Source organism: Podarcis gaigeae, assembly GCF_964106915.1.
Source record: "Podarcis gaigeae genome assembly, chromosome: 1".
Classification (NCBI taxonomy): Eukaryota; Metazoa; Chordata; class Lepidosauria; order Squamata; family Lacertidae; genus Podarcis; species Podarcis gaigeae.
The window spans coordinates 105,761,994-105,776,126 of record NC_139678.1 but is presented as its reverse complement, the minus strand read 5'-3'; the positions used below and the strand labels follow the sequence as shown (position 1 = coordinate 105,776,126).

General features: G+C 42.2%; 1 protein-coding gene across 3 annotated transcripts in view; it reads left to right on the top strand.

The window, feature by feature from the left end:
* ACVR1C (activin A receptor type 1C) overlaps positions 1-14,133 on the top strand; it is a 44,719-nt gene that overhangs the window by 997 nt on the left and 29,589 nt on the right. For 2 of the 3 annotated variants that reach the window (XM_083709893.1, XM_083709892.1), the window contains exon 2: positions 11,059-11,292. The exons of the other annotated variant lie outside the window; for it this stretch is intronic. In XM_083709893.1, the coding sequence (XP_083566019.1) occupies positions 11,059-11,292 (234 nt within the window). The remainder of the gene's footprint in view (positions 1-11,058; positions 11,293-14,133) is intronic. 3 annotated transcript variants of the gene reach the window in all.

Genomic DNA, 14,133 nt, shown 5'->3' with positions numbered 1-14,133 from the left:
GAGGGAGCACTTGGTTGTTACTTAGGGCGAAGGGCGTTCTACACATTCCTCAGAAGTATTACTTCATGGGATTCAAGGTTTAACCCTGGGGTTGAAACATGCTTGGGGGCAGGGCCCCTGGATTCATACCTTCACAACTTCATGTTTCCTTTATATATGCAACTTTTGCTGCACTTGCACATAGAGCATTTTGCTTGAAAGGAATTTGGGACTGTTTGCTATTGCACCAGTTTCCTTCATGTCATTTGAGGAATAGAAGTATATTTATAGACTGGGAATGAACTGGGTTTTCTAAAGACTTGCAGTTAAATCCCTTGCATTTTGAGTTTGATCTGGTTGGTACTCCTTGACCACGGAATGGTTTCTAGTATATCTTAACTTGCTGCATCAAGTGTATGCATAGCTGTCAACTTTCGGAGCTGAAAATAAGGGATCAGCAGCCTCACCTGTCCCGGAGACAGTCTATGGGATATCTAACAATCTGGGATAGCAGTGGGAAGCAGTGGGAAACAGCACTGAAATAAGGGAATTTCCCGCAAAAAAGGGGAAGGTTGACAGCTATGAGTGTATGCTTGCTCTGAACTTCCAAGATGGAAGAAAAAAGTGTAACCCTGCAATCCTATACATGTCTACTCAGAAGTTAGTGATTTCAGTGAGGCTTACTCACAGGTAAGTGGGGTTAGAATTTCAGGTTGAAACTTGTTTCAAATTAAACTGATATGGTCCAGTTATTTTCTCTCTCGCTTTATGAGACATCCCAAAGTGGTGTCTAGAACTCTGATTCAAATGCATGCTTCCCCCCTCTTAAACCCACAAAAATCTATTTTTGTGTGTAGGGTTCCATCAGTGTTCTTCTTAGTATGTTCTCAAAATACTCCCAAAGGTGGGGAAAAACCATCTTAAGTTAGTTGTGATATCCACTGTGTTGGAAAGAATGGGTGGGCAGGCAGGCATAGAGGCAGTCCTCTCATATTAGGCACCAATTCAGTATCTAAGCCACATCGTTGGTGCACAGCGAGCAAATGGTGCTGTAATTGGTTGGAGAGAGACAGAGAGTGCTTTGGGGGAAATATTGCCTTAGGTGAGAAAGATGGGCTCCGAGGGATGTGGGGAAAGGACAGGTTTGGAGAGCGGAGGTTGTGTCTCTGGCAGTTTTGGGTGCATTGCATGCATGACAGTTAGGAGGAAATATAGCATGTGGCAGGTTTTCAGGTTTATGGGGAGCTGGTCTTTTGTTTTTTAACAGAATGCTATGGGAGTAATGTTCTGGGATAATATGCAGAGGAGATGTTTGTTGGATAGGGGCTGCTGTATCAGAGTTGTGGGAGGAGAACCACTTGGGAAAAACAGATTGAGGACAATGGGTTTGAGTTTGAGATGGGTGATACATATAGGGTGTGAATGCAATTAATGCTCACAGATTTTATGTAAATGGGAGCGAGCCTGGCAGTCCTAGCAAAAATCAAACCTCCAAAACTACTGTTTGCATTTCAGAGGAAAGCTCCCATTGGTGCAAATGGAGGCACCATTTTTGGAAATGCAAATAGCAGGGGCTATTCTCTCACGCCCAAGTACCAGGAGACAAGATAGAATTAAACTTCCCATACTACCTCCATAGCCCAGGCTTTCCTTTGTACAAAACAGTATGCCCATTAGCTCAGAGCTTGGATAACTCAGTTGGTTAGACCAGGGTCCTCATATCACCAAAGTTGCAGTTTCGATCCCCGTATGGGACAGCTGCCTATTCCTGCATTGCAGGGGGTTGGACTAGATCAGTGTTCCCCAACCTTGGGTCTCCAGCTGTTTTTCGACTACAGTTCCCATCATTCCCGACCACTGGTCTTGCTAGCTAGGGATGATGGGAGTTGTAGTCCAAAAACAGCTGGAGACCCAAGGTTGGGAAACACTGGACTAGATGGTCCTCAGGGTCCCTTCCAACTCTCCGATTCTATGATTAATTGCATTTACACAGTTGCTGAACCCTCTCTAAGCTATTTTGCTGCCCTAAGTCACTCTGGTGCATGTTGTTTTATAGGGTAGTATGTGTCTTGCTCAGGTCTGTTTCCTGCAAATGAACACAACAAATGCTTTCTTGACTTTGTTTTCCATACAAATGAATATAGCAAAGAGAAGAGGCACTTCAGCTCTTTGGGGAATTTGCATGAAATGAAGAGCAGTGGGGTGCAATCAGGAAAAAACAGGAGAGGTGGTGAGGTGGACCCGATTGCTTCCATGTCTAAACCTGAGTTCTCTCAAGAAGATTTTTCCATAAGAACATATTTGCATGAACTTGGAATTCTAGTGTATATTGGCAGCAGAGCTAGATGTAATATGTTCTAAATATATGGAACATGTTTGTTCCAAGGTAACCCACATTCTATGCTGAAAATGTGGAATTCTATAATCTGTATAGATTATGGAAAGTCAGAAAATTTGCAAATATCTGCTTATTTTGCAAAGCTATGTTGCAAATAAGCTTCTGGCAATTTCACCAAATGTTGCATACTCTGGAAATCCTATCTTCACACCTGTGTGGCTCTCCTCATTTTCCTTTTTTAAACACTGAAAGTTGATAGCCAAAACATGCTGAATATTTTCAACCTAATATCAGATTCCACACTATTGTATAGAGACGATAAGTACTAGGTTTAATTACTGTGGTGCATGGCATGAATGTTTATATGACCCAAAGTGTTTGTGCAGTGTAGATGCTTGCGTGTCAACAGTGGTAGAAGTAAGAGCAAAATCCATTATAAATAATTATGATGTGTGCAACTTCTAATGCAAGGCGTCTGAGGCAGACACAATTCCAGTAAAAAAAAATTGGGGGTTTGAATACAGTTTGCTATGTATGTGTGTGAGGGGTTAGAGCAGAGATAGGGAACATGTGGCCCTCCAGATGTTGTTAAACTACAACTTGTATCAGCTCTCATGGCCAGTGGCCAGAGATGATGGGAATTGTGGAGGGCCACAGGTTCCCCAACCCTGGTTATAGAACACCCTGGTTACACTGAGATAGGTGCATTCAAAGTATCAGCACTGGTTGTACAATACCCTTTTCTCATGGTCACTTAGCTTTATTCTGTGTGTTCAAATTTGTATTACAGTGGTACCTCGGGTTACATACGCTTCAGATTACAGACTCCGGTAACCCAGAAATATTACCTCGGCTTAAGAACTTTGCTTCAAGATGAGAACAGAAATCGTGCTCCTGCAGCGCGGCAGCAGCAGGAGGCCCCATTAGCTAAAGTGGTGCTTCAGGTTAAGAACAGTTTCAGTTTAAGAATGGACCTCCGGAACGAATTAAGTACTTAACCTGAGGTACCACTGTATTTTAAAATTTGAGGTGCCATGTAAAGTCCAGAAAGCAAGCCTGCGCATAAATGTACGTGACAAGCATGTGTTCTCCAGATAGTTAATTGCATAATTCAACTGGAATACCAAGTCTGTTTTCCCCCAGCTTTTTTCTTTTTTTGCTTCCAAGAGACCAGGGGTTCACATCTATTCATTCATAATATTTCCCATTATATATAACTTCTCCTCCCCCCCCCCAATCAAAGATATAATTCATATTCCCTCCACTTTCCTCAGTCTATTGTCCATATAGTGCTGACAGCTGCTTGTAGCTGATGTGTCTTCATTATTATTTTTTCGGGGATGTTAAGGAGCTTAATGCATTTAATTATAATCAATGTATACATTCAAGAACTAGGTCAATTAGGTTTAAAAGGGAATAACCAGTCAAAAGGTATTAAGTAGGATGGGTTCAGTCCAAGTTGTAATGATATGGAGGCATCGTACGAGAAAATACGAGTCCATTGACTTTTATTGTTGAGTGCAAATACAGGGGCTTCAAACTTACTTTTTGAATAATTCTTGGTTTTTATGTCTTGTAATTTTATACACTTACATAACTGGGAATATTGTAACTGGCACCTCAGTATTTATTTTGATGGTGTGATGAGCAACATCAGTGAACATGGCACTTCTATCATGTAGCATTCATGACAGAAGAATAAAAGTGTACAGTTACCAATCTACAGTAAGCCCACAGTTTACGTGCGTGTAACTTGTATGCTTCAGCTTTGTGCACGTGACAAAAAAAGTTTATTTTCAAGGGGCAGAAAGGGAGTAATGTTCTGGGAAACATAGCTTGGGCAATCCCACCTGCCATTTAACCCGATGGGTTTTTGTTATACATGATTTCGCCTTTAGGCACCATCCCTGGAATGTAACCCTCACATAAATTGCAAGTTTACTATATACCGGGAGATACAAATTCCATGGGATTTCTGGGAATAAAACTGGTGTAAGTTGCACGGCTCATTAATAATTTAATGTTCTCTGGACTGTAAACAAACCCATTTACAAGCCATTCTTTTGGCTTGGACATCCCATAAACCAGGGCACTACCAATGAAAAAGCCCTTTCTCCTGTAGCTGCCTGTCACATCTTATTTGGCAGAGGCACCTGAAGAAGAGCCTCTGAAGATGACCTCCAGGTCCAGGTACATCAGTGATAGCCAACATGGTGCTCTCCAGGAATTTTGGATACAGCACCTTGCATCTCTGATGGTTGGCTACTACTGCAATAGGGATATACAGGTGACTTTCCATTTATGGGGGAGTTACGGTCCAGGGCCTGTAAATGAGGAGCACCCTGGAAAGTCCTCATGGCTAGGGAGGAGACCCATCCAAAGGACCTCTTTGGGCTCTAGGCAGGGTCTTCTTATGAGCTGGAGGCACAGTGAGGCTTGGTTGACCAGCCCAGCTGACACCTGGAGAAGAGGCTTCCCTACCTGTCAGCTGTGTCAGTTCCACTACCTTTCTGGCTCATGTGAGTTGCAGGGACAGTGGGGTTGGTTGACCGAGTGCTCCCCATTTCCAGGTACCCAGCACCAGACCTGTGTGTGGTCACTCGCAAATAGAATGCGTGTAAATGGGGAAGGTGCCTGTATGGGAAGAAGTGGTCCTTCAGAATTTGAATTGGTGCTGCAAACAGACTGGCAGCCAGTGAAGCTGGAGAAGCACTGGCATAATTCGGTTCTTTTCACCCACCCATTTATTGCCATTTATGTTGGCAACTTTTTGTGTTCTCATCACCTCCCGTTAGTGCAGAAGGGTATACATACCTGAACATAATTGGATGCCAGAATATGCTGCTTTTGGTAATAATGTGCCTCTATGGACGACTTCACTCATTACTGGGTGGTGTTTATTTTAAAGATAGTACTTCTATGATGTTTTAAAAATATAAGCTGTGAATATGACATGCAGATGTTTTGAAGTTACTGTACCACATATTGTAGCGTATCTTCATTAAAGCCTTGACCCCTTGTTGAGGGTAAATTCAGTGGCAAATCCAGATTCCTTACATGTTTAGCCATGTGTAATTCAGAATATAAAGAAAAAGATGATGTGGAAAGTAAGAGCACTGATGCCAAAGCAGGCCTTTGATGCACTGCACATATCTGAGAGACAGTCTCAATGTGGGGAAAATTGCCTAGGAAAGGTTGAAAAGAAGAAAGAGCAAAACAGAGCACTGCTCTGTATTTATTGCTGTTTAATATGACCCCTGAGTTGACTTTGGTAAAGCAAGAAAAATAAAAAAGTCCAAGGGTTTGAAGCTATATGAGGCACATGCCAGAATAAACATGATTAGATTAACATAGTCTCACCTCCTTTGTTTCCAGACCAGAACACTTTGCTAGCCATCTGCTTTAATGTTTGCAGTATATGCTCATGCCTCAGGAGGTCCAAAGTCTTGCAGAAGTTTAAAACAACTGCAAGAGTGTCACTTGACCTGCCCAGTCTTTTAAGTTGGTAGGCTCAACATGCCTACAATCACGTCTGCCCAATTCTGGTTAATATATTTTCTTTGCTTTAGATCCGATGCGGATAGCAAAGCAAAATGTTTTTCTCTTTCAGTTTTGGATACAAATGTGCAATCAATGGATGCACCTAACAGGATCCAGCTACATCTGCAATAAGGCTTTTTATGTTATTATTAAACCACGAGAGTCTTTAAATGCACTTCATTTACCAAAGTAACCTCACAGTTCCCTCGGACTCTTACCCTAACAATGCGTCCACTATTCTATAGGTGTTTGGACCCCATAGAAATCAGGCTTGTACACACTGTTCTCCCCAATATATAAAAAACAAGGAGCTTCAGAATCAGTTTAATGAATGGAAGATCACAGTAACCTGTTCAGTAATGTTTTGCAATCTAACTGGCTTTTGGGTGCCAGAATAGAAAAATATGAATAGCTATTTCAGTCTCATATGTTGGAGGAGAGGAGATAAGTTGAATGGCAAATGATATGGGAATAGGCATGAGTCATTTTGCATGTGAAAAATATTGTTGTTTTATGGAGAGAGAGATGAGACTAAAATAGAAGTGCTTTTGCCAACCAATAAATCACGGTATAGAAAAATGCTGCAAACAAGCATATGATACGAGCCGAGTTACTATGAGATGTCCTTTCAAAACCCATTAAGCTTATCTGTAGACCTTCTGGGCAAAAACTAGCAAATGTCTTCTTATTTAAGACCACATTTTTAGTTTGGAGATTAAAAGGCACATTGCTGACTTTTATAAGTAATAGTCTAGCCTTTTCAGGCAGAGGCATACACAGCTCATCTGTGTAAATGATAATGCTGGATTGCAAAGTGGATGGTCATTCGGATAGGCTCCGTTGAAAACTGTTCTACCTAGGTGTGAGGGTTTGGATTTGGATTTGATACCCCGCTTTTACACTACCCGAAGGAGTCTCAAAGCGGCCAACATTCTCCTTTCCCTTCCTCCCCCACAACAAACACTCTGTGAGGTGAGTGGGGCTGAGAGACTTCAGAGAAGTGTGACTAGCCCAAGGTCACCCAGCAGCTGCATGTGGAGGAGCGGAGACAAGAACCCAGTTCCAAGGATTACGAGTTTACCGCTCTTAACCACTACACCACACTGGCTCTCATATACACCACACTGGCTCTCATATGCCAACACACACAGCTTCTTCCAATCCTTGATCAGTCCCCAGAGCAGTTTTGCATCTTGAACCACTACTATCCCCCACTCCACAAAGGTGATGGAAGAATGTTTGAATGAAAGTATGCTTGGTGCTTATGAAAGTAAAGCTGGATAGCCTGATGGGAGAATGGGATAAAGGACAAGACTGACAACCAAATTTGGTTTTCAAATTGCTTTTGTGTCTTGTCAACCATGTCACACAGGTGACAGGAAGGTGTGCTCACCTGTCAGAAGTCAGAATCAGGTGCAGATCAGCAATAATAATAAAAATACTGTGTCGGTGAAGTTAACTCTTTATTCCAAGAAGCCAAAACAGCCTAGTGATCTCAGCAATTGTTCCCAGTTGGTCTTGTCCACAGAATGCTTTTAAAACGGATGTTCCAAAATGGGATGGGGGCAGGAATATTTTAGTGAATGTGCATAGGGAAGTTACAGATACAGAAATGTGCATAGGGAATGTGCATAGGGAAGTTACAGTTACAGATCGTGTGTATCTGAAGAAGTGTGCATGCACACGAAAGCTCATACCAAGAACTAACTTAGTTGGTCTTTAAGGTGCTACTGGAAGGATTTTTTTTTGTTTTGCATAGGGAAGAACAGGAACATGATAGCAGGGCCTGCCCTGCCCTACATGCATTTGCTAGATTGTCTGGGTTCCCACTTCTACAGCATGTATGGTTGAAGGGTGGGTGAAAGAGAAGGACAGTAAAGTTTGCTGAAGTATGAAACATCTTTTTGGGGAAGGGTGTTCTGAGAGAGAAACTTGCCACTAATGACTGAGCATGGTCAGTGGGTGGTTGCATAATTCAGGAGTTGAGATGAGAGAAGGGACAATGCAGTACCTGGGAAAGGGCATGGCTGGCTAGCAGGAATCCTTAAGCACTCCACATAACAACAGCTTGTTATAGACCCGCATTTGTGTTCCATACAAAATAAGCATTTTCCTTTTCTGTCTTCACCTTGACAACAAAAAGGTCTGAGTAATTTTATTTGTTCATTACAGCTAACAAATTCATGAATGGTAGTTTCATTCAGGCAAATATTTAGTGGCAAATAGTCACTAAAACACACTGAATAACTTTAAAAGGCTATGGAAAATTATATGCTTTTAGGAAGACAGGATTTGGTTTAAATATAGAGCGCACACAGAGCAAAATGCAATTTTGAAAATATACCTCAATTTAACTTGAAAGGACCCAGTTAAACAAGCTACACACACACACACACACCCTTTCCCCAAAGGACTATTAGAACTGTACTGATGGAAAACAGATTCAATTCTCAGCAGGTGTAACTGCAGTCATCAAGCAAGCGTGTTTGTGTTTGTATTTAACAAGATTTAAAAGGCCTGTTCTGCATCATAACTCAAGTATTGGCTTGATGCATAATGCAAAAATACTCTAATTCTAAGAATAAAGTATTTGGTACAGATGCTGAAAAACATTTTGCACCATGAGGTTTATTGGCACTGATGTTATGATTGTCTGGGTAGGGACCATTCAGTAAATTAGAGAGGCTGAGGGCAATTATTTGTGAGGAATCACAGAATAATAATAATAATAATAATAATAATAATAATAAAAACAGGATTGCCTTCTTACACTGGAATGTACTGTTACCCTCAGTTTATGAGCCAGGCATATCTTTCCCATGATGTAAAGCTGGCACAGAGCATCTCTTTGTAGAGTCAATTTAGTGATGCCTGAAAGCAAAATAATATAGTATTGGGATGATGCGGGTATAGGTTTTCCTTTCCTTTTTTAAAGGGACACCGTCTGAACTGCTTTGAAGAAAGCCAACCCTCCTCACAGCTTTAGACTAGGACTGTACAATCTGACCCACCATGAGGAATGCAACCCACCAGCCATGTATGATAGTCTGGCAGCTGCTTAATAACATTCGTGCATTGTACTCTGATGCAGCTTCTGCCCTTTCAGATGTTGTTGGACTCCAACTCCCGTCAGCTTCAGCCCACACGACCAATGATCAAGTGATGGTGAGAGGCCAGCAACATCTGGAAAGCCAGAGGTTGCCCATCCCTGGAATACAGTGAACTGGCTTTACACTGTTCCCTTAGGGGCAACGCAGATATCCCCCTCCCAACTTGCTTGGCAAAATCCTGCTACAATGGGGCTGTGTTAAGAACCCTTCTGGGGAGCTGTGTAGAGTTTGTCAATAAATCTGCTTAGTTACTAATACTCCTGTGGAGTCTAAATTCAAAAGTCAGGGCTCAGCAAACAACACAGTGCACACAGTTCATGCATGGAAAAAACCACAGGCACAAAAACTAGGCTGGTTTTAAAGTCTGTGATTAAGTGGGTACTTTCCTTGGTTGTATGGGGAACATTACTGAACATTACTATGGGGAACATTACTGCTGATTCAGTGGTTAACTATGTTAGGCCTATCTGGGAGCGTTTGTGCCCCAGAAAGGAAGCGGTGGGAGTGCATGATCCTTTAGTCTGCAACTGACTGCACAACCATGGTAAAGCAATCGATGAACTTGGAGTGCATTGTGACGTGGAGAAGAAGAAGAAGAAGAAGAGGAGTTTGGATTTGATATCCCGCCTTTCACTCCCTTTAAGGAGTCTCAAAGCGGCTAACATTCTCCTTTCCCTTCCTCCCCCACAACAAACACTCTGTGAGGTGAATGGGGCTGAGAGACTTCAGAGAAGTGCGACTAGCCCAAGGTCACCCAGCAGCTGCATGTGGAGGAGCAGGGAAGCGAACCCGGTTCCCCAGATTACGAGACTACTGCTCTTAACCACTACACCACACTGGCTCTCAGTGTGGTTGCAATAGTTTTCCTGATTACAATACTAGTGCTTCCATCACAGGTTCTAATGCTCCTTTTACACAACATTACCTGTTGCATTACAGGACTGTGGCTTTTTTATCGTTACACTGCCATGTCACACTAAATGGTGAGAAAGAACTGCGTACCAGAATACCACTCTCAGTCCCATCACAGGACATTACAGTTCAAAAGCCCTGTAATTTTCTGGCATAACCAAGTTGCAAATACATATTTATTTCTGTAAGCAAATAACAGGGAAATGAGCACTAAACTTCCACTCATTTCTGCTAGTGTTTAAGAAATGGCTTTTACGTCATGTGAAAGATCACACAAAACATGGAAATGATCAGGTAAGGAAACATCAGAAAAATGGAATAAAGTGCTGTCTGAATGCAACCTTCTATGTTTGTTTTAAATTCAACCAGCCCAAAGTGTTTCAATGCATGCCACATACTGGGACCGCAGAGCAAGTAGCATGGGGTTCACATTTAAGAGTCTTAAAATGGAAGTAAGCCAGTGTTTGAATAAAGATACACCATTTAGAATTTTGAGTAAAGCTCAAAAACTGATTTTCATCAAGATTGTGAACTTTTCAATTTTTTAAAGAATACTAAACTTTTTTTAAAAAAATATTTTTATTGAGCAATTTCAACATAACAAATTGTCAAACTGTATAATCACAGACATAGTTCCCCCCCTTTCCCCCTTCCATCCCTCCCCCCCCCCCAGACTTCCCTCACCTCCTCTCTCTGATTTCTCTGCACATATTATTCTCTGCATGTTATAAAATTGTACATATCCTTATCTATCTATCATGTATCAACAAATAAATTTATGTATGTTTTTCAAAACCTGCCAAGGAGTCCAGTTCATTTTGTTGTCTTTTTAGATAATTTGTGAAAAGCTCCCATTCTTCCTTAAAGTCACAGTTGTCCTTGTCCCGCAGTTTGTATGTCAATTTGGCCAGTTCTGCATAGCTCATCAATTTTTCTTGCCACTGTTCTTTCGTTGGGATTTCCTCATTCTTCCATCCTTGTGCTATCAAGACTCTTGCCGCTGTTGTAGCATACATAAATAAGTTCTTTGTTTTTCTTGGCAGGTCTTGTCCTACAATCTCTAACAAAAATGCTTCTGGTTAGAACACTAAACTTTTATCTCCTCTCCATGTGCAACTCAACCAGCACAAACTTGGTTTTACTTGGTGGTGTTCACCCAATGATTCATTATCTTTTCAGGTCTAACATGCGTGTGCCAGTTGTGTGAAAAAACAAACTTCACCTGTGAAACTGAGGGTGCATGCTGGGCTTCTGTCATGCTAACAAAAAACGGTAGACAAGAAGTAATAAAGGCGTGTGTCTCCCTACCACAACTGAAAGCACAAATCTTCTGCCACAGTTCTAAGAACATAACCAAGACAGAATGCTGCTATACAGATTTCTGCAACAACATCACCATTCACCTGCCCACAGGTAAGCTATGCTTGTTAGGGTAAAGAAATCTGCTACTATCCTATGCTTAGCTGGGAGTGCTTCCCATTGAACCCAGTGAGACTTGCTTCTTAGTCAGTGTGCATAGGGTTGAGCAGTGTGTTAGAGTAAAAACAAATTGTGGGGTTTTTTGTTTGTTAAAACACTATTTCGCGAAATCTGTTAGCACAAATTTGAAACCTGCCAAACGAATGATTAGAGGTACAACTTTTTAATTTTTTTCTTTCCTGGAAATTCCTGTCAATTGTTCAAGGCAGGATTTTTGGTCTTGCCTTGATAAAAGGATGGCCAGATGTCATAGGCAGCAGGGCTCCCACACCTTTAATAGTTGTGCAAAACAGGGAATTTTAGCTTGAAAGTAGCACCTGGTGATATTCCCTCTTCCAGAGCCCTCGACGTGTGGACTGAACAATGTGGGTGGAGATGCTTCTTCAGGTATACTGGGCTGAGGCCGTTTAGGGCTTTAAAGGTCAGCACCAACACTTTGAATTATGCTCAGAAACATATTGGGAGCCAGTGCAGATCCGTTAGGACCGGTGTTATATGGTCCTGTCAGCCGCTCCCAGTCACTAGTCTAGCTGCCACTTTCTGGATTAGTTGTACTGCAGTAATTCTAGCTCTTTAGGCCCACTTCTACGGAGTTTGTGAGTTTTTTGTGCCCCCCGCCCAGTCACATCCCTCTAGGCAAATCTGTGAACTTTAGTAGCACTTTAGAGAATTAATGTAGCACAGCAGCCATTTCTATAAATGATTATAATAAAGTGCTGTAGCTATAAAGATTATTTAACTTAAAACTTGACTTTGACCTTTTTCAGTCATTCGTGTGTGTGTGTGTGTGTGTGTGTGAGAGAGAGAGAGAGAGAGAGAGAGAGAGAGAGAGAGAGACTCTCCCTCTTAGGCAACAAGATTGTGAATGAAGTATTAAAGGAAAATTGCTATGGTGGTGAGGGGACAAACAGATTTTTTTTAAAAAAGCAGTGGATATACCCACAGTTTATTTTAAATAGTCCTTGGAGGCTATTTTGAATTTCATGTGAAGTACAGTGGTACCTCAGGTTAAGTACTTAATTCGTTCTGGAGGTCCGTACTTAACCTGAAACTGTTCTTAACCTGAAGCACCACTTTAGCTAATGGGGCCTCTTGCTGCCGCTGCGCCACCGGAGCACGATTTCTGTTCTCATCCTGAAGCAAAGTTCTTAACCTGAAGCACTATTTCTGGGTTAGCGGAGTATGTAACCTGAAGCGTATGTAACACGAGGTACCACTGTAGCATCCTTGTAAACGCTGCAGAGTTTCCCTTTTGTTTGCTGTATTTCTGGTTTTTGTTCTATGTGTACATCAGGCTCACATTCCCACCCTGCCTTCAAACTGCGACCCTGTATCTGGTGTTGCTTAGCTTCCTCTTTCCTTGACCTTGCCTTGACCCAGCTTTTGGTTCTTATGAATGGCATTGCAGGGGGTTGGGCTAGATGACCCTTTTGGTCCCTTCTACAATGCTTCTGTGATCACTCCTTCAAATAAGTGGACTATCTTATTTAAAGTGGGACACTTGCCTTCTGAGAACGCCAAATAAAGAAGGGAGAAAAGAACCCCTCAGTTGAGATGTACATGAGGTTTGTGCCAGTTTAGGTAGAATCCTACAATGCAAGAATTTGTCCTTCAGCAATGAACTGGTATGAGGAGAAAAGACATATGGCTGTGGTTTTGTCCGACTCTTCAGCTGCCCTGGCACGCTGACGAAGGAGTTGCTTCCACCAGGCTTCAGCTCATTCCCCTCATTATCACAAGACCGATTGGGAAACTGCAGAATGCCCTCACAGGTTACTTACCGTACACCTTTAAAAAGTTTAAATACAGTGGTACCTCGGGTTACATACGCTTCAGGTTACAGACTCCGCTAACCCAGAAATAGTACCTCGGGTTAAGAACTTTGCTTCAGGATGAAAACAGAAATTGTGCTCCGGCGGTGCGGCGGCAGCGGAGGCCCCATTAGCTAAAGTGGTGCTTCAGGTTAAGAACAGTTTCAGGTTAAGAACGGACCTCTGGAACGAATTAAGTACGTAACCAGAGTTACCACTGTACTAGCATTTACATCAACCTTCCCCAAGGTGTGGCGCCTTACAGGTGTGGTTGATTTCTACCTCCCGTCAGCCCAAGCCAATGTGGCCCAACGGTCAGGGATGATGGGAGTCATAATCTAGCAACAACTGGAGGAGGCTGCCTCCAACTTTGGAAAGCCTGATTCATAGTCATAAAAATAAAGCACTAGGGTTCTGCCACTGCTAATGCAACAGTCAGTGTTTTTTATTTATTTATAAAATAAATATCTATAAAAGTAATCATATACTGCTGACTCCTCTAAAACACCTAAGCAGCATACAGTTAATATAAAATCTCAGTAAACACAAGGAATACACACACACACACACACACACACATACACATATAAATGCAGAGGTTGACTTCCGCTTTGAGTGTGGGGACCTTTGGAGTCGTGTGCTGGCTAGGATAGCTCTGTCAGTACAGCATGAGACTCTTAATCTCAGGATCGAGCCCCACTTTGGCAAAAGATTCCTGCACTGCAGGGAGTTGGACATGATTCGCCTCGTGGTCCCTTCCAACTCTACAGTTCTGTGGTCTCTGCCGTGAATCCTACCCCCTTTGCAAATTGGGGTGGGGGTTACGATTGCTCTCTGCCTACTGCCTTGAGCACAGAGGGATTTTATATGAAGAAGTGCTCCTTGCTCCAAAACGCGATTGGCTTCCAAAGAACCGTTGCTGAGGGCAGCTTTGAAGTGCGATTGTGCAGAGGCACACTTGATA